Source organism: Aphelocoma coerulescens, chromosome 2 (assembly GCF_041296385.1).
Source record: "Aphelocoma coerulescens isolate FSJ_1873_10779 chromosome 2, UR_Acoe_1.0, whole genome shotgun sequence".
Classification (NCBI taxonomy): domain Eukaryota; kingdom Metazoa; phylum Chordata; class Aves; order Passeriformes; family Corvidae; genus Aphelocoma; species Aphelocoma coerulescens.
This window is the reverse complement of record NC_091015.1, coordinates 5,394,847-5,415,550: the sequence shown is the minus strand read 5'-3', so window position 1 is coordinate 5,415,550 and position 20,704 is coordinate 5,394,847. Positions and strand designations below refer to the sequence as shown.

Genomic DNA, 20,704 nt, shown 5'->3' with positions numbered 1-20,704 from the left:
CAAGACAATTTACATCAAAAGCAAAAAGGAACAGAAACCACTAAAGAAAAAAAATCTTAAAATGAATCTAGAAACTGAGGGCCCTGACTTCAACTTCATGGATTGCACCTAGGCTTAATTTAATAGATCTGCTGCTTTGTAAAATCAACTTAATTTTACTTATTAACCTAGTTAAGTTAAAAGAGGGTAGATTGGATATTAGGAAGAAATTACTCATTGTGAGGGTGGTGAGACACTGGAACAGGTTTCCCAGAGAAGTTACTGCTGCCCTATCCTGGAAGCGTTCAAGACGGGGTTGGATGGAGCTTGGAGCAATCTGGTCCACTGGAAGGTGTCCCTGCCCATGGCAGGGGGGATTTGGAACTAGATGATCTTTCAGACTTATTCCAACACAAATAATTGCATGATTTATAAAAAAATCCACATTTTCTGAGGAGCCAGTCCTCCAGGTTCCTTGCTAGGGCTGAAAAACAAGAAATCCAATTGGCAAATTTTGTTTTTTTAAAAACTTTCATCCTGAAAATTAGAGAAAGCCTTTAGAAACTTTCCCAAGATCTGCATGAAAATAAAGAGAGTCCTGTTACCCAAAGCAGCCCCTTGTACAGTGATGGGAACACATCTATAGAAGTTAGGCAATTGTGGTAAAAATCTAGATGTGAAAATCTTCATAGTGGGGATCATGACACTGAACTTCCTTCACATGGGAATTTTGACCACAAATTCTAACCAGGAATTTCCTTAAGTAACCTGACATGTCCCTACGGAGAATTCTCATTTCAGCAAACTGCTCCTTCTTACCAAAAATATCTTCCTGAATTTCAGACAGATTCATTCTATACACATTGACTCAGAAGTCGAATTATTATATGACACATTTTAGCAACTGCTTATTAAAAAAAAAAGTCTCCACAAGTCAGACTGCCCCAGGTTAATATAAAACATAATTATAAACTGATTTTATTGAACTAATTCAAAGGTCTGACTGAATTGTTTCATTGCAGTTCAAATTAGCTTTCCTCCTTCAGCTAATTCTACTGGGCAGGATGGGTTGAAGTATCAATGTTGGGTTCATCCTATAAATTATTCTGTGTGAAGAGACTTTCAAATCTGCTTCAAATTCATCTGATGTAGCCAAGAATTCTCCACTGATTTCAACAAGCTTTGGATGAAGCCTTTAATGCTCTGTAGGTTGCCTTCCAATGCAAGATGAACTGGAGGGGTTTTCATCAACAAGCCTCCTAGCAAAAGTCACCATGCATTTCCCAAACAAATATGTAGAAAGAGTCAGAGAAATAATAACATAAATGTTGATAACATAACAAAAAAAAAAAAAAAAAAAGGCAGAGGAAATATTTGTTATCCTTATTTATTTAATAAAGAAACATAATAAACTTGAATTTTTCCAGGTACAAACAGCTTAATATGTCCTATGATATTGGCTGATATTTTCCTTGCTCTTTTTGTAGCTTGAGTGATTCATGTGGTAGACTTTATTGAACAAATCAACAGAAAGAATGGTAGCACTCACCATGCTTATAGACAGTGTGGGCCAGCTATTGAGTTAGTGTCTTAAACTAAATCACTGCACTGGGAGGTTGTATCATGGCTCGATTCAGATCGGCATCTCCAGTAACAAAAATCTACAAGTGAGGTTATTTGACATTTTTGAGGGGAGTTCTTCATACCATACAAAGACACCATTCCCTCTTCATCCCTAAAGAAACGCGCCACAGAACAATAGAAAACCCAATAGAAAACCAATCTTCCAGTTACAAAGGTTTCTGAAAGTAATTTACAATTCAATTTTAGAAAGTTGCACTGTAAACATCTAGAGTTAAGACCCTCTTTCAGATTTTTTGCATTACTTTTTTTTTTTTATTTTCAGAGGTTTTGGGTAAAAGAACCATTTGTAATGGCATCAGTACTATAGGGTCTCCCAGCAATGACACTAAAATGTTCAATTCAAGGGTGAAATGACCACAGAAGGGATCTTCTCTAATAAAATCAGTGACCAGCTAATTGTCTCTTTACATTCCGTTCATTACTGGGCCTGACTCTTAATAAGAACAGCAGTTGAATATTTTCTAATGTAAATTGCAAATAATTAAAATATTGTTAAAACAGCATAGCCAACAACTCACTTCTGAGTGCAGGCTGGCGTTTTCCTTGGGTTTCAAAGAGTTTACATAGTACATGAAAAGAAATCACATGACAAATGCTCCTTTTCCTTGGTATTTTTCCCTCTTTTTTTTTTTTTTTTCATTCTAAAGCTTTGAAAGGAAAATAATTTTGCTAGTTGTCAGCCAATAAATGCTTGTTCAGCAAGTAATGAATGTACTATTTTCTAATTAAACAGTTTCATTATAGGCAGCAGCTTGTTGCTAATGATCGATAAATCCCATTGAGAAGAAAACATTTTAATCAGTAAGTCGTGTCCTCTGAGTGTCAGCCACTCTATAAACTCACAAGATACATATATATGTATAGATATACGTATGTGTGTGTATATATATATGCATATAAATATAAAAATCGCATACTCTTTCTGGGTGATATGTACAGTCAGAATAACATTACAGCATAAATACACAGGGAATCTGTATAAAGTTTCTCTAATTTGAGAAGCCTTGAGCAATTCTGTTTTTTTTGGGGGGAGGTGAGGGGTGGGGAGGGGGGAAAGAATAAAGAGTGTTTTCACTTCAAGGAACGACGAGTAGTCCCCTTAAGTTAGAATCTAATTACATACAAGATTTAAAGGCAACAAAATGCCCAGAGGAACAGCCCTATGTTATACACCATAGACATGAGGTTAAAAGGGCAAGAGAGCATGATTATAATAATACTTATATAGTATGGTTCATTCCCTTATAGCACTTTGCAATCAGAAAGTCTTACAACACCCCTGTGAGGTAGGTAAGTATTATTATTCCCATTTTACAGATGGGTAAACTGAGGCACAGATAGGTTAAATTATTTGCCTAAAAATCATGTAGTAAGAATCAGGAATAGACCCCAGGAATCCTGATGGCAAATCCTCTGAAGTAACCAATAGACCACTCTCAAGTGAATGCCTGAGACACCTCTCAATGAATGGAGAGAATATATTAGCCCATATTTACACAGATACATTGTCATCCTTTTGACATGTTGTCGTACATATTCTGACTTGTTTAGAGGACAGATAACAATGGCCATAGATAAACTTGACTGTAACATGTTGTTTTAATTCTTGTTGCTAACCCCGTGTGGTTTTTTGACTCCTTTACAACCTGGGATGTAACTAAATGTTAATGACAATACACCTTAAATACATTCTTGATATCTTTGCTTCTCCAAGGTGAAAAAGCACAACTACTCTTCCTTAAAGTGCAATGGCTCATTACAGAAATCTCAAGATTTTCCATGAAGTCCAACCAAACCCAAGTACAAACAGTCTGAAGGTGAAAAAGAAAGAACTTGTTTGTAATGATGGACATGTCTCTATATTCCATAAAGAATTTCTCACATTCTATCGAGGCTGAAGGATAATAAATAATAACCTATGTTAGCACGTAAAAACCTCTACTACCTTTCTACAGCCACACATCCACCTTTCACCCCACTGTCATTTCTTTGGCCTGAAGCTGAAGGACACATCAACTGTAAATATTACTTTGCCTACAGGAATGAGGATATAGCTATTACCTAGTAGATTTTTTTATTGGTTCCTGTATTTCTTGTCCTTCCCCAGAAATTGAACTGTACCATCTGAGAAAATGAAAGATGGACCTTCAGTAAAAAGGATTCAAACCTTCAAAATTTATGTACAGATCCAGAGGCAATTCCCCTCCCACCTTCTTGATCACACTGTCTCAGCCGTTCTGCATGGCCCAGTTTGCATTGATTTATTACTATTAGTAGTATTAGTAGTAATTTTTTTTTGAGTAATATTGATGCACAGAGTTCCAAATAAGGCTGCTTAGCTCAGTGTTCCTGGGGAAAATGTAATCTATCCCACTACCATAACAGAAACTTTGCCAGCCTAGATGATGCTTTGGATCACTACACACAAACGTGATGCGCTACTTCTATGGCGAGCTTGATTGTGGATTTCAAAGCAGATTCTTGAAACATACTAAAAAATTAGTGCTTTTATTAACAGTTTTACAAACAGAATCCATTATCATCTAGTTTCCTGAAGGATAGAACAAGCCATTTCTCTCATTATTTCTACATCATTTGTTTCTCTGTTTTTTTGGTTTTTTTTTTTTTTTGTGTGTGTTTCTGCTGATGTGCAGTTGCAAGTCCCAAGAGGGAGGGCTTAGTGTAATCAACAGTTTAAATGTTGCTAATTTGATACTTCAATTTGCAACAACTTTCCTCTTCAAGCCATGGGGATCCCGCAAGTTCCTATTACCTTGACTCAGAGTTCATCACGAAGAGTGTAAGGATCATTAATCTCCATGGAAAAAGAGACTTTTTTTTTAAGTAAAAAAATATCAAATATAATAAATTTATGAAAGACCATTCACAACATATACAGTAAGTGTTACATTTTGCTACAGCAGCTGTGATTTTTTTTTTTTTCTTTTTAGAATGCAAGGTCGTACATCGCCATAAGTAAACACACTAATATGAGTAAGACCTTAAATGAATGTATACAGCCAGGCTTTATCTGTGGATAGATATACACTGTGTTTACTGTTTTACAGTCTAGCCTATTCTTATTCACACCGTTGATATAACAGCTATGACCCTGCAGAGAATCTTCCTGTGCATATATAAATATAAATATTGAGCCAAGTCAAAAAGAGCAGGGTCAAAGGTTATATGACTTATTAGACTCCTGTATTTAAGGGTAAAAACTCCATTGTTTCTTTTGCAACTAATTTTTAATAAGAAGGCTGCTTCAATCGTTGTGTAGTTACAGCATTACATTCTGTAAACAATGTTTTAAAGCATTCTAAACAAACATTTAAACAATTGATTCTTTATCCTTGTCGGGTGAGAGAAGACAATCTATAGCCTCGTCGCTTTTGCTCAGGTCCGTTATCTTCAGCTGGAGGTTTTCACTCGTGCCCCTGGTGACGCTGTCATAGGATGGAGGGAAAGAGGTGGAGGACAGAGTTTCTGATTTGTCTATTGGCCTGCCGTAGTTTTCGTTCATCATGAACGCAATGAGACCCTCCTTCTCGGGCGCATCGTCCTCCAGGATGCTGCTTTCCAAAGTTCTGTGCCGGTACAAGTAGGATGCCTGCTTCATGGAGCGCCGGAACAAATGTCTCCTGTAGGCCCTCTGGATGACGATGGCGGAGACCTCTTCTTGCTTCCGTCTCAGAGTCGTTGTAATCGGCTCGTAAGAGATCTTAGACGGATTTGCCGCCATGAACTTTTCTTCCATCTGTATTTTAAGGGCATCCATCTCTCCGGATTCTCCTAGCACCCTTTTTGTAAAAGCAAACAAAATATCCAAGCAATGGATCCTGTCTCCGCTGACCATGGGCAGGTCCATCGCTATGAGTTTGATTTTGTTTGGTTTCGCTATGCGCAAAGGTTCTGACAGCGCGTCTGCAAAGTCTGAAAGTGCAGAATACTCAATAAACTGAGTGGCTTCGGGGTCAAACTTCTCCCAGATTTCATAGAACATATCAAAATCATCCTCGCTTAGAGGCTCTGTACTTTCCTCAGTGGCTACACTGAAGTTCTCTAAAATAATGGCTATATACATGTTTACAACAATGAGAAATGATATAATGATATATGTAACAAAGAATAAAATGCCTACGGCAGGGCTCCCGCAGTCTCCCTTTGAACCATTTGCATTGGGAAGGTTTGGGTCGCAATACGGTGGTCCGGTGTTTAAAATAGGGTTGAGAAGACCATCCCAGCCAGCTGATGTGGTGATTTGGAAGAGACAGAGCATGCTGTTAGCAAAGGTTTGGAAGTTGAACATATCGTCAATGCCACCTTCCATCTTCACATAGGCAAAGTTAGCCATGCCAAAAATGGCATAAATGAACATGACCAGAAACAGCAAGAGGCCAATGTTGAACAGAGCAGGTAGGGACATCATTAAGGCAAACAGGAGAGTTCGAATTCCTTTGGCTCCCCGGATGAGTCTCAGGATCCGGCCAATCCGAGCCAAACGAATGACTCTGAAGAGTGTGGGAGAGAAGAAATATTTCTGGATGATGTCAGAAAGTACAGTGCCTTGGAAAGAAAAGAGACAAACAGTGAGTTAGTGCATGGGAAATAATCCCAGGCTTTCCTTTAAAGCAATCAGTCAGGATTATTGAGAAAATAAGTGGAAATTTGCCCAGATTGGAAGGCCCACAATAAAAGGAAAGGCATTGTTGGTCTTTTCATGCCCATTTAATCCATAAAAAGTTGTGAGGCTATAAGCAAAGAATAGTAGTGGCAGTTTTATTAAAGGAAGGATTTTCTGTTGGTAATGGAAACCAAGATCAACTCAAGACACAGATAACTGCAGCTTTGCCCAAGACCCACCTGAGAAATTTGAGTGCAGATGGTCAGAATTTTTCTGATATGTCAATACTTTCATCTGTAAAATAGTAAGTCAGAAATGCTGGTGTGCTGGGCCTGTTTTTTTTAAGCCACCACCAGAACAGCACAGGTTTCTACTCTGTATCCACTTGGTTGATTGATTGCTCATCAATTTTTCCAGTATCCCTGATTGGCTGGGAGGGAACTAAGGGCTAAGGCTGTACTAGCAAGGAACTGGGCTTGCACCCCTGTACTAAACTCTTCCTGCAGGAGCACAGCACTTGGTGCAGAAAGTCTGTCTGCACTGAGCTGTGCTGAGCTCCTGTCTCCTACAGGAAAAGGTCTCTCTGGGATGGCCCAAGGCCTCTGACACTGAAACAACCTGGCTGATCACGGGCCAGCATTGTGAGCAGCATGACAGCTCTGGTTAGCTACCTGCTATGGGTACATCCAGAGCATCCGACCTCAAGGATCCGGTGACAGCTGTGTGGCAATGATGTTCCCTGGGTGACCCAAACCTGTGAAATCCAGGCTGTTCAATGCCCCCAAAGCACAGGTGGGTCTCTGAGCACCAGAGATCTGCATTAGGATCTTGCAGGTTCCCCAGTCCACTCAGGGTGTTCAGAGCAGCAGGAGCATCGGGCAATGAGACATCTCTGTTCGCCCAACACGACACTTTCTCATTCGCCTATCCCCTCCCTCAAAATGGAAAGTTTTTTTGCAAGAGTTGAATTTCTGAGCTCCTGTTGCTCACTGTTGAGCACCTTCCAGTTGCTCCTTTAGTTCCATCTTTAATGAAAACTCTTTTGGCAGGATTTCAGATTCATTTGACCTGCACTTCTTTATCATCTGATATACATCTCTGTTTGGGGCTGCAGAACAGCAAATGGCACAACCCGACAATAAAACTGTGTCTTTCAGTTTCATCCCTTGGATATATGAAGATGTGGAGCTCTAGTGACAACAGGGCTGAGAAAAGTCAAACTCACTGCATTGCCCAAACCTGCCCTGAAGGACTATTTCAAACTTCTGTAATAAAAAGCAAATAGCAAAGCAATAGCAATCCACATGTGCACTTTTCAGGTGGCTTTTTTACTTCTCTGTCACTGGCTGTTAGACAGAATTGGTGTTTACTGTATACTGTGGCCAGTTCGTGTTTCATCACCATGAACCATTAAGTGCATGGTTTGATAAACCTCCTAATTTTGCTGATCAGTTATTGTTAGGCAGTGGTATGTTAGATTATAATTACATATTCAAATTGTGTTTAGGATTCAATTCTCTGAATTGAAAGTGTGTATTATTGCACAAACCCTTTAAGGCTGTCAATTTTATGCCTTTCTAACATTGGAGTCTGGGTGAAAATTCAGGGTCACCTACCTACGATGGACAGAATCACGACCACAAAGTCAAATATGTTCCAGCCATTGGTGAAGTAGTAGTGTCGCAGAGCCAGCATTTTGAAGATGCACTCCCCAGTGAAGATGGCAACAAAAAGCATGTTGATTTTATGGAGGATGTTCACTTTTTCTTGACTCTGGTCATCCGTTTCCACCATCATGGTAACCATGTTAAGGCAGATGAGGATCATGATGGAGACATCGAAGGCTTGTTTTGAGACGACGTCGAAAATAAAACCTTGGTATTTGTTCTGGGGGAAGGGATAAGGTTTAGTTAGGAAATTTGAGCCATGTAAAAATGATGATTTAATTGTCTCCTGATTGATCAGAAATTAGAGGACAACAGACAATATACTGCATCTGACTGGAACTTCATAAACTTAAGGGTGATGATGAATGCTTTTTTGATGGAGCTTTCAAACCCATTTGCTCCTAATGCTTTTTGAAACTACTGTAAACAAGACACTGGCCATGAATTTATTCAGTGCAGGCAGGTGGCCACTGGCATATGTAAATGGAACACGTAAATTGCAATGTTAGTCAATGCTGCCGAACAGTGGGAATTTTGTACCACAGGTCACTGGATTTGCAAATTTTGTCCAAAATCAAAACATGTAATTACTAAATGCCTTTCATCTGAGAGCAATAAACCTTCCTACGCTGGAGAGCTGAAGGGTGCTCATTCTAGTAAACAAACATTCAGCTGTTACACAAAGTTCAACTGAATTATGTCATTCTTACCAGCGGCCTTGGGATTGGCTTTTGAGGTTTCTTAGATCCCAGCTTTTTCATTGCATTATAATACTTTTTTTGTTCTTCTGTCATAAAGATGTCCTGGCCACCTAAGTAAAGGGTGAGAACAACACTATTACTTTTGATGAAGAGAGCTCCTCTCTGCCCCCCTCCAAAGTTCAAGGTGGAATCCTCTTCTATTTCATTTCCCTTTTAATGTAGCTTTCATCAGGTTGGACTGCTCAGAGGGACAGTGGTGTTTGTGCACAGAGGACACTGGGCCAGTCTGTGCCCCTGTGTCCAACTTTGTGTTACACATCCCCTCTGCCTGGAGCTGCTTTGCTGCATTCTGTGGGGAATAGAGCCCCCCATCCTATATTTTCAGGATGCTCAAACTCTAGGGACACCAGGGACTGCTACAGCTGTGCCTTTGTAAAAGTCTTGCAAGGTGGTTTCTGCAGCTGCTCTGCCACTGCTGATCTCAAGGCTACTGTGACAAAGCCATTTCTGATAAATCTGTTCCTTAGCTTGGTCCCTGCAGCAATCACAAGACTATGTGTAGCATATGCACTACTTATCTTTTTCTTTTGTTGGTTAAAATTGTCAATGATGACACCGATGAAGAGGTTCAATGTGAAGAAAGACCCGAAGATGATGAAAATCACAAAGTAAAGATACATGTATAAATTACTTTCCCATTGAGGCTGCTCCTCGTACTGCAAAGGGAAAAGGGAAAATGTGAAAATGACACCACCTCTGCACACATCAAAATATTGATGCAGTCAAAACAAAGCTGTCCATTGGAAATAAAATTCATGGAACATGACAAAAATACTGTAACTCCAGTGAGCAGAGTCAGCTCTCCTCAGTCTCTTAAAGTTTACTACTGGCATCTGCAATGCCACGGTCATTTCAGCAACATTCACTCTCACAGAGATCACACTGCTCCAGAAAGTGTAACTCCAGAATAAATCCTGCAAAATGTTCTCAGTCTGAATCCAGAAGGGGAAAATAATCATTATGACTATCCTAATGCCTATATGAACTAATGGTACTTAAAAATACAGTGTTTTTCAGTAGGATTCAATTATACTGCAATCATATTTCTGCTTTATTGTAAGTACAATTTTTTTTTTAATGACAGGTGGGATGGAATAAGGTCTCTTGCTGTACAACTGAGCAACACAGTCTGATAACCTGAAGTCACCTCTGCCATGTTTGGCAACAGTGCTCAGATTTGCCCCATCATCTCCATATTTAAACAAGGGGGCAGAAACTTGTGAAACATAGATTTAGAAGAAACATAAAGATTTTAGTTATAGGCTAGCTGTGTTGAAATGAGTTAGAATAGGAAGGAATTTGGGCCCAGATAGAGTTAATTAAAATAGTTAGGAGAGCTGGACCTGAAATGGGTTTTAAGATGTTAGTAACTGATTACCAAATAACTGATGGTCATTTGTATGTTTGCTTTGCTGTGCTTAGAACGAGGAGTAGAAACATTGATAAGTTGGTGTAGGGAACAAGGACAATTACCAATTTCCTCCCTTGGTGGGAACCCATCCAAAAGTCATGCAAGAAGAAACTTAGAGGTCACTAAAGTAATTAGGATTGTTAAAGTTCAGAGAAGCAAAAAAGTCAAAATGAGGAAGATTAGTTACTTCATCTTTCTTGGGACCACTGACCCAATTCAAGACCACTGACTCCATTCAGGACACACACTATGCATGCTTAATGACATTTAAGCTCATTTCCATACGAAGCAGAGAATGGGAGGTGTTAATGTTATGAATATGCATTTGTATTTTGGATATTCATAATTTTTGTAAATAAAAAGCTTTGTGTTTGCTTGGATCGGAGCCCTGTGTCTTAGGGAGCTATCCCACACAGTGCCTGGCACCAAATAAAACACTTGCATTCCCTAAACGCCATATTTTCTTATGGGTAGTCCTGAGTTTCATTCAGAAGCAGGGAGGATACATCTGTACATGTAGTACCAGTATAAATCATCATCACAAGCTATGATATGCCAAGGGATTCCCCTGCCCCTATGGTGCCATGAAGTTTTTCCACCCCTCATTTCTCCCCTTAGGTCTCAACTTTTGCCCTAACTTCAGCCTGTCAAATTCCTAGTACCAGACAGCTGCCTCAAAAATTAACAGTAAGTGTAAACTTGCTCCTCTAATATAATTAAAAGAAGAAAAGTATACTATAGATCTTTCAATAAAAAGATAAACAAACCACACATGGTGTAGCAAAGGAAATGCTGGTTTTGTTTGTTTGTGTTTAAGGAAACCTGAAAGCTGAACAGGCTGCAGGTAAGAACTGAGCTGTCATCAGTCACTACCACATCTCAAGTCAGAGCTGGAAGTTCACACTACCCTCTTTGTCTGCCAGGAGCTCCTCCACACACCTTCAGTGGAGCTGCTAGATGCAGAAAGACATTTGCTCAAGGTGAGGGTGTAGGGAGAGTTAAGTATTTGTCTCACAGGCGAATTCAATTTAAACCCAGCACTTTTAAAGACATGTTATCATCAGAAGTTGGAAAATATGGCAGTAAACAGGGAGAGGGGAAGAAACAGAGAGGACAATTTAAGTCTTTGGTAGACTCGGACTCACTCTGGTGGTGCCTCTCTGTGCTGGGAGTTTTTCAGTAGGAACAGATCAATCAGTTGTGTAGGACTACAGGCTACATCTGCTTTAATTTCAGGGCCATCATGCTTCAGTACAGCTACAATGAGGGTCTGCAACTCTACCAGCCAGAGTAAGGCAGGGACTGGCAACCTGCATGTATTTTATTTTCTTGTGTTTGTTGTTAAGCATCATCAGTGCAGCAAAAGGCAATGGAAAAGGACATTATTTATTTCCTTGCAGAGACTTACCTCTCTTGAATCCACTGCTGCATACATGATATCCATCCAGCCTTTAAATGTGGCCTGAAAAAAATCCCACAGAAGACATAAGCATATTAAACAAGTACATCCTCAAATGATATCAATCTCTCTGATGAAATTTCGAAATGCAATGTTGAGCATGTGCTTCACAATTAATACATTACCTGCCTTGCAATCTAATATGCATCCTTGAGTTTATGCTCATTTAGATATTAGATATTTAAATTCATTCCAGAATGCTTTTCTCCTGGATTTTCTCATTTATGTTTTTGATTTCCTGCACTTGCAGGGATAAAAGAGAGGTTTTTAGAAGAGATTTTAAGAAGGAGAGAAAACATGACAATTAAATCTTTGGAAGTTTTGACCTTAAAAATTTCAAGTAATGAAGAGATATGGCTGCACATAACATTGAAGAATGTGATCCTGGCACAAGCCTTGGACCAGGTTAGCTGGATCCCATCTATATCCTGCTGAAGCTTGGATTCTGCCCTTTTCTAAACCAGGGCAATATAAAAGCCCAGGGAGTTGCATAAATCACAGCTGACTTGAAAGAAGCAAAGGCAATCAACACCTGCTGTGAGCCTGGCCCTGGAAACTCAATCTGCTTTACTGTTCAGATTTTCTTTTATTAAGCTTTATGAAGTCAAGTGTGGTTTGCTTTTTTTTTTTTAAATATTTTTTTAAAGAAGGAAGGATTCCACAGAAGTCAGTGTCTCTGTGTCTCTTACTGGAACCTTCTGTGCAGAAAGGGCAGTGACAGCACTCCTAGGAGAAACACATGGAAGTGATTTTTACTCTTCTGTAGCAAACCCATGACTCCTTGGTCTCATTATGTGCCTCGTATCAGACACAGCCTGATGCCAAAGCACACCTGGCATTAGGACTGACTGGCCTAAGCCCCACTGCCTTTATATGGGTTCTCTAGGGTTTCTCATTTCACTTCTCACCCATTTAGACTTATCCTGAATCTAAGTCAGTGTGAGCAGTTAATGAGGCACTTTTAGATTTATTGATTTAATCAGATTTACACTGCTATGCATGCAGGACCCACACCCAGTATTTTTTTACATCCTGCTGACACTTAAGTTGAATTTTGCCCTATTGTGTAGGCATACAATTCCAGATAATGCCAGTAGGAATTTGGCCAGAGGTTACCAAGAGAACCCAGGCAGTTGGGCTGAGGTGGGTCCATTCACTGGTTTTAGAACTCTTTATTATTATATTAAGTCCTGGAGGCAATGCTTCCTTCCCAATTCCTTCTGAATGCTACTGAGCCAAAGGAAAATGTACAAGAGATCAATGATATTTCTCATGAAAATATATATAAAATAGTGTTTGAAATGTTCCACCTATTCTTATCTACTGCTTGAAAGAGATTAGCCCACTCCCCCAAATCAGAACCCTTTGGAAAATCTCTTTCATGGTGCTGTGTGTTAAAAACCACTTTACATGAAAAGCATCTACAGGAACAATCAGCAGTTTTATTAAAACAAATAATTATTTGAACCTGTCATGCTGATACTCCTTATGTATTCTAATATTTTCCCTTTTTTGCTGTTCGCTTTCTAATCTGATGAAAGACTTTCTGGTGCCATTAGAGCTTTCAGCTCAAAAGGGCTGTTCAGGAAGGGTGGCCAGGATGAAACAAGAAATCCTTTCCCTGTGGCACAAAATGATATGATCTCAGCCTGTATTTTTCTCCCACTTGGGAGGAAATCTTTTCTCTTGAGCACCTATTTTACCCCTCAATGTATAACACAGACACAAAGAGGCTCTCCTGCAAGGCACAGTGGTTTATAGTGATAAAGGATGATGAAGTGATCTGACAAAAATAAATATTAAGAGAATGAAGTGCTGTGATTTTCTGTTTCCCCCAGTTGTCCAGAAGCAAGAGAATTAAAAATCTCTGAGGCATCTGGAAAGCTTCCCTGGACACTTCAAATGCAGAGGGTAAAAGATACTGAGAATGAAAGAAATATAACACTGAGAAAAGAAATTATTTATCTGGAATTAGTAACCACTTACACTCTGGATAAGGAAGTGACAAAATCTTCATGGGAGTGTTTGTGATATTATCCTGCCTGGAAGCTATCCAGAGAAACACCATTTTCTACTGAAACTGTCATGTGATGAGATTATCTACTGATAAACTCATCCTGGGATGGGATTACATTTCGTTATTTCACTGGTGGTTAGAGCTGCAATGCAGCAAATTAGTGGGGAGGAGGATAGGTGGGGTGGCACTGGATGCCCTCAAACCAAATAGTGCCTTAAAGTAAAGCAAGTCTTTAAATCTGTAAGCTTTTGGGGTTTAGTTATTTTTCAGGTTTTCTCTTTAAGTCTTTTTCTTTTTTTTTTTTTTTCTTTTTTTTTTCCCTAGAAAAAAGAAACTGTTCCATAAAAATGTCTGCTTTTGATGACTGAAACACTGGCCTTCACATTGCTGAAATGTTTCTTTGGGCATTACTGTTGCTGAGAGAAATTTCTGAAAGCCAAGCCAGGGATTTTTTTGCACATTTTTCATCCACAGTGACAGTGAAACCAGGCATTGCAGTTTACAGAAGTGCAAGAGATCGTGTAACTCAGTAACTTTAGACACACACCACTGCCTCATGACCATTTTATGTCTGATTTATGGGCTCAGTCAGAACATCAAACCTGGCATGAGGGGTTGCTTTAACTCTGCAGCTCCTGCTCGCTGTGCTGGTCTAGGAGTGCTTCTGTTATCTCGCCATTCCTTATCTAGAATCCCAAAGTGACAGAGTTAATAGGACATATTCAATGATAAGTTGGATATATTCAATCTAAGTCCATTCTGTCCAAGAAGAACTTTTCCAAACAAGCCAGATGCTGCATGACAGACCACTTGTTTCCTGGATATGGCTGATGGCTGAAATTTCAAAACACCGTGCAAAAAAATATGTGGAGGTGATCACAGGGTAGAAGGCAGGGATTCTGCAAGGGAAATGCAAAACTCCTACTGGAAATTTAAGATATTTCTTTGATCAGCTCAAATACAGATTAACAGAACATAGGTGATGTGATACTTTAAGCCAATTGGGAATACAGGAAAAGTACTGGGTTGTAGCAAAACCTTCTTCTTGATAGATTAGGGTTTTAAGAGTGTTAAATCACCAGGAAAGTGAATCATCCTTCCTGCAACTCAAAAAGTTGTGATAATAAAGGTCTCTTCCTCCCCATGAATTATCTTTTTCTTCCTCCTCTTGCTTGTAGAGTGAGCACATTAGTTACCTCTTCCATTTTAGTAACCCGTTTTGGGACAGCCTGTTTGTTATTGGAGGAGCTTGACACGACTTCACATGAATTTCTCAGGCTCATTAACTCAAAGTGGTGTCTTCAGGACAACATGATGGATCCCAATCAAGGTAGGAAAAGAGCAGAAGATATTTGGGACAAATTTCACGCAGTTCTCAACTACGTTTTCAGAAAGTTTGCCTCTGGATAGAAGTATGTCCTAAAGTTTCCATAGTAGCAACTTTCATTTCTTTCAAATATGCTGCTGAAGAAGACAGAACATCAAGCAGATTTGTTTTCCACATTTCCATTTGGATTTCCAGACATTCAGACATTCCAAAGGAACTTCAGAGTCACTCGGATTTGTGCTGCGGCAGCTGAAAATGGCAGCAGTCAAAAGACAAGTCGCACTTAAACTCTCGTGTTTTGGATCCTGGAGGCTTGTAACCCAAATGCTTGTCTCCTCCTTGTCCTGCTGTGCACAGTGATGCACAGAGGTGTCTGTCTCTCTAGGAGAGCTGGGCTGTCAGCTGAGCCCCTGCATTTCCCATGGGGGTTGGCTCATGAAATGTGACCCCTTACGGAGAATATTTGGCAAGGGCCACCTGTAATCGACACTCCTGGCAAAGGAGATCCAGATGTTTGGGACCCTTCTCTGTGTGTGTCACCTTTTCACTTTATTGCCTGTGGTTAGCAGCAGACATAAGAGCTCCAGGTGCAAGGATTAAAGCCAAAATCAATCCCCTAATGGAATCTGGCTCCTGCTCTTCCTCTGTGAAGAAGGAGCTGCCACGTGCCATACAAGCTGAGCTTGTTTCCTGCTAAAATCAGTTTGTTCAGCCTGACCAGGCCTTGGTTTATAACACTTCTTTTGTACTTTTGGAACCGTAAAAGCTATTTCTCTCCTACCCAATACAGGATCACAGGTTTGGAAGAAACCTGCAGGGTCATCAAATCCATTTTCAGCTGAAAAAGAGCAGTATTAGCCCGTTCCCTTCAAATGTGTGCTGAGATCCACCTTAAAACCAGTTATGTTTCTTCTGCCACCACTGATCCCAACAGAAGTGACTAGAAAAGACTGCTTCAGGATAGTCCTTAAAGAATGCCCACTTAGGAAAAGTTAAATTTTTCAAAAAGCTGGAGCTTGAGTCTTATAAAAGAAATGGTGAAGGCATAGCTACTATGACGCAGTTTTTTCCCCCAAAGAGTAGGCATTTGTTATGTAATCAGAGGAATTAAGAAACTTCAGGTAAGGCACAGTATTTTAAACCTGGCAATTCTTGCTCAGCTAGGTTGAATGTTTAAATGAAAGACAAAGAAATCACTATATAGAACAGAAAATCTAATTAAAGATGTTCAAAGCACAATAATCTACCCTACATGGTTGAGCTGAATATCGTAATTACATGCAACAGATAAAAGCTCTTGCTCTCAGCAAGTTTATGTTATGGAAAGAACCAGAAGTGGTTGTGCCCATTCCAGTCTGCTTTCCAGAGGGTGTGAAAGCAAAGACTCAATGGAGAGTGGTCAGAACAGAAGACCTCAAACTCAAGTGTTTGCATACCAGGAACAGCACACATGAGAACAAGGATTTCTACAAGAAAGGAAAATTGCTTCATGGAGCTGTTCCATGCATCTGTGACAGAGAAAACCAGGTCTGGGAAAAACAAATTTGCTTCCTGGGAAGGAGAAGAGCTGGCAGATCCCATGGGGACCTGTGGGAGGCTCATGCCCCTTTGGAGGGAGCACAGGGCAATACCCTGCTGCATTGCAAAGGGTGGATTCTGTATGTGACAAATTAACTGAGCTCCAAGCACACCATTTTTTATTCCAGAATAGAGGAATGCCATCACAGGCATTTCAAGAAAGAAACCTCCCTGTCCAAAGATGTAGCAAGGATCTTATTTATCTCTGCATGCAAAAAATGCAACACACACCTCCAAGTGAACATCCACTCCCTGTCATCATTTGGCTCCAGAGCAAATTAGGAACAATGGAAATAAGCATCCTAACCACTGCTTTACATGGGGGCCCTATGGAATTGCAACACAAAGCAATTTGTCTGAAATCACCCAGCAGTCCAGCAGCAGAGCCTGGAAAAGATGGAGTCTCCTGTGGCTCTATCCATTAGGTTGTCCTGTGTCAAAACACAGTGAATCTCGGTGCATACAACCCATTTATCCATATCTTACATTTGATGGTGAAAAAAGTGGTAGAAGTGGCTTCCTTCTGCCTTTATAGCTCAAATACTGCCATCATCTTTGAAAGGCAACAGTCTTTTTTCTGCTATGCTCTTGCCACCTTCCCAGAGAGGCTGGGCTGGGGGCAGTGTCAGCAATCTGATCCCCACCATGACCCATAGTTAGATTCAATCTGACTCATGATTTTAGCAGGTGGACACAAGGTGAGGAACCAGAATAAGAGGCACCAGTATCCTTCTCAAAAATGGAGAGTGAGCAGAGGGCAATAAACTAAGGCTACAGCTTTATGTGGTAACTTCTGCTGAGAAACTGAAGGCAATACAACTTCATTTTTTTCCCAGCAGGATACAATGAAATCCCAGGCTGTTCAGGAAGGCCAGTGTACTCTGTCTGCATGAACAGTCCTTCCTGGACCATAGCTTTCTTTTCTGGAACTGAACTTTGCTCTGGATTACAATATTGACAAAATAATCTTTAATTCACCTCAATAATCACCTCCAAGAGAACTGTATTAGTGATGCAGCAGAAACTCAAATTAAAACCATAAACTGCCATAACATCTCTAGGCCAAGTTAATATGCAAAATCTAATTTATTTACGCTTGAGGAAAGGAATTGCCCTGATGGGTACGGCTGAAAAACCCAGAAAAGCCCAGAGGTTAACCAGAGCTTTTAAACTGATCGTTTCAGTGAGAACAAGCAACATTTGCCCATTGGTTTCTGGTGGTCACACTTACCACTTGTAGCAGAGCCAGGTACCCAGCACCAACATTATCGAAGTTAACTTTAACTTTTGTCCAGTAAAATGTGCCTGACACGTTGTAAAGTATACAGTCACTCATGTTGTTAATAATTTTAGAGTCCAAAGGCATATCTCCTTCTGTCTTATTGATGCACTTCCCAAACTTCCCAGCAAAGAGGTTCACTCCCATGATGCTAAAGATGAGCCAGAAGATGAGGCAGACGAGCAGAACATTCATGATGGAAGGGATGGCTCCCACAAGGGCATTGACCACAACCTTGGAGGAAACAGGAAAGGAAAAACAGAATTAATGTCAGCACTTGTATGGACCCTTCGTTAACAAGCTGGTGTGCGCCCTTGATTAATGAGTCTGAACAATCACGTGGTGACAGGTGGATAAGCAGTGACATTACCTCAGGAGCCAGACCACCTCCAGAGGCTTCACACACGACTGTTTTTTCCCTTTGGTAATCAAAGAACGAATCTGTGGGCATCCCATGCAAGGGATGACTTTTTTTCAAGAGGAATCTCTGAAGTCAGAAATCATCTTGACCGCTCAGATCTTTCTGGATAGGACACTTCAGTCAAACTATCATAATAATGTGATTAATTGGAAATGGCTGGGGTGCACTACAGTGACTCAAAATAGAGAAAAAAAGATTTCTGAAACCTTTGACTCCACTCAGGCCTCTGTAGCCAGTGGGTTGTGAACTATAGCTGTGATAAATTTTGCTTAATTAAATAATAACAGATTGAGACATACTGTACTGAGCCAGCTTCCCCCATCTGATCAGTATGCATGATTAAAACAGTGAAATCATTATAATTTAACAAAAAAAAGTCATTATTTTCTTTCCTCTGCCATGCTGTAAAATTCCTACACATTAACCCAGGCAGGGCTGTAAACCCCTGCACAAAATCATACATTAAAATGAAAAGCAGAAGGAGCTTTTAAGGTGTGTGAACGATGGCACTGGAAATTGTCTCCGTTCTGAAGCCAAACAAAAAACACAAAGGTCAGACCATCCACAGACCCTCTACAGCTGCCAGGTTTGAATGCAGCACTGTAATACCACTACATCAACCAGGCAAGGTACACATCGTTTACTATTTTGAGCACTGCTGTGGTTTAACGTGGTTAAGGCATCTCTGCATGTCAAATCTTACACTAAAGAAACAGAGAATCACAGAATATCCTGAGCTGGAAGGGTGCCACAAGAATGACTGAGTCCAACTCCCAGTCCTGCACAGGGCGCCCCAAGAGTCACACCATGCAAGACATTTTCTGAGGGAAGAACTCTACCACAAAATGTAGTTTCCCCCTTCCTGTGCCACCAGGTTTCTCCATGTTCACAGCCTTTGGAGATGCTGCCTTTGAATGGTCCAGGCAATGCTGCTTCCCAGATAGCTGCAGACACCAGCCCCACAACATGAATTTGTCTCCATCCCTGTCTCACGCTTTGGAGATTAAAATCTGATAGGTGGCCACTCAGTTCTTCTTCTTCTCCATCTACATTTCTGAAACTGAGACAAGGTGATATCGATCCATAAAAATTAAACTTTATTCAATTGGTGAATGTGATTACGGAAAATGTCAGCTCTTCTTTTCTCTTGTGTTAGTGTCCAATTTTCTGACAAGCTAATAATGTAACATTCACTTCTCCATCATTTTTGCATTGCTGCAGAAGAAAAATACCCGGAGGAGTGAAATGGTTTTCATGCATGTATAGCAGCAGCTTCCTCTACACTACACAATACAAAATTATGTAGATCTTCCAAAACTCAGATTTATATTTTGTGCATTTATGAATGAAGCTGATTTTCACACAGGAAAAGCTGTTTGACCAATCGTTTTGTTTTGTTTTTCTGTATAGGCCCATTCCTGATGACTTTTCTTGGGGGTTTTTTTTTGTTTGCTAATTTTATCTTTCAGTTTTGGATGTCAATCAATTTCTAACCTCATCATTTTTAGACCAAATTCACCGTGTTAACCAAAATGCCAAATAATTTCCAAATCAAGGGCTTGTTTGGATATAGCCTTGGCTCTCGTCAAAGCAGTTTTCATTTGCTTCTCTGCACAACAATATTTTTGTTCAGTTTTAACCCATGCCAGCACAAAATCACTGCACTTGTGTTACATGTGCTGCTGAACCCAGCTCCCAGTGACAGGACACAGACATCCAGGTTTCAGCAGTATAACTGATGGCCACGCCCACATCCTGCTTTTTTCCTTCTGCTGACTTATGTTCAATGGCCTGTAGATAACAAAACACGACATGAGGCTGGAGCAAATCCTGCAACACCTCTCTGAATGAATTATTAACAGGGGGTTCATTCTTTCCTTGCTGCTTCTGCTCTTACACCAGTGTGATGCTATTTTTTCTGGTGGAAGCATTCTTGTTTTGCACTGAGGCAAGTGAGAGGAAGACCGGGATACATAAAAGCAGGTTATTATCATAAATTTGTGTTAAAAGTTCAGCAGCCAACCTTCCCATGGAAAGGGATGAATTTCTGCTGCACTTAGGAATAGCAATATATAAACCCATGTATGGAAAAGGTTTCATATCTGTTGGTTTCCATCAATACCTTTACAGGTGAAACCACCTTCCAGGTGACTTCTTTAGGGACAGTCTAGAAACTGAGCCATCCTCTGCTTTAACCCAGAGTGGTGCAATCTGCAAGCTGTGTTTGCTCCTCAGCTCTTCTGATCTCACAACCTCCTCAGTCAAAGCTGATTCAGATTTTTAATCCAGAAATAGACTTCCATGATGAGTTAATCCTCCCTTTGCTCTGAGCGAGCCCATCAGCCTCCTCGCAGTGATTTCAGGCCCAGACTATAACTCCCAGTGAAGCTCAGGCACAGCTTTTGCAAAGACATCTAATTTACAGTGTCATGATGTCAAATAACAGAGGAAAAAATGTATTATTAGATAATCTGTTCCTGGTGCCCTTTGTCCTCAGTGTTAGAAACAGATGCTGCATTTTTAGGTGGAATTTGTTG

The 20,704-nt window shown here is 40.2% G+C and overlaps 1 protein-coding gene across 1 annotated transcript in view; it reads right to left on the bottom strand.

Moving 5' to 3' along the window:
* Positions 1–1,367: 1,367 nt before the first annotated feature.
* LOC138106188 (sodium channel protein type 5 subunit alpha-like) overlaps positions 1,368–20,704 on the bottom strand; it is a 215,865-nt gene continuing 196,528 nt past the window's right edge. The window contains exons 22-27 of the mRNA XM_069006337.1: positions 17,699–17,980; positions 11,495–11,548; positions 9,190–9,331; positions 8,625–8,725; positions 7,864–8,134; positions 1,368–6,189 (exon numbers count right to left, since the gene is read on the bottom strand). Of these exons, the coding sequence (XP_068862438.1) occupies positions 4,955–6,189; positions 7,864–8,134; positions 8,625–8,725; positions 9,190–9,331; positions 11,495–11,548; positions 17,699–17,980 (2,085 nt within the window). The 3' untranslated portion in view covers positions 1,368–4,954. The remainder of the gene's footprint in view (positions 6,190–7,863; positions 8,135–8,624; positions 8,726–9,189; positions 9,332–11,494; positions 11,549–17,698; positions 17,981–20,704) is intronic.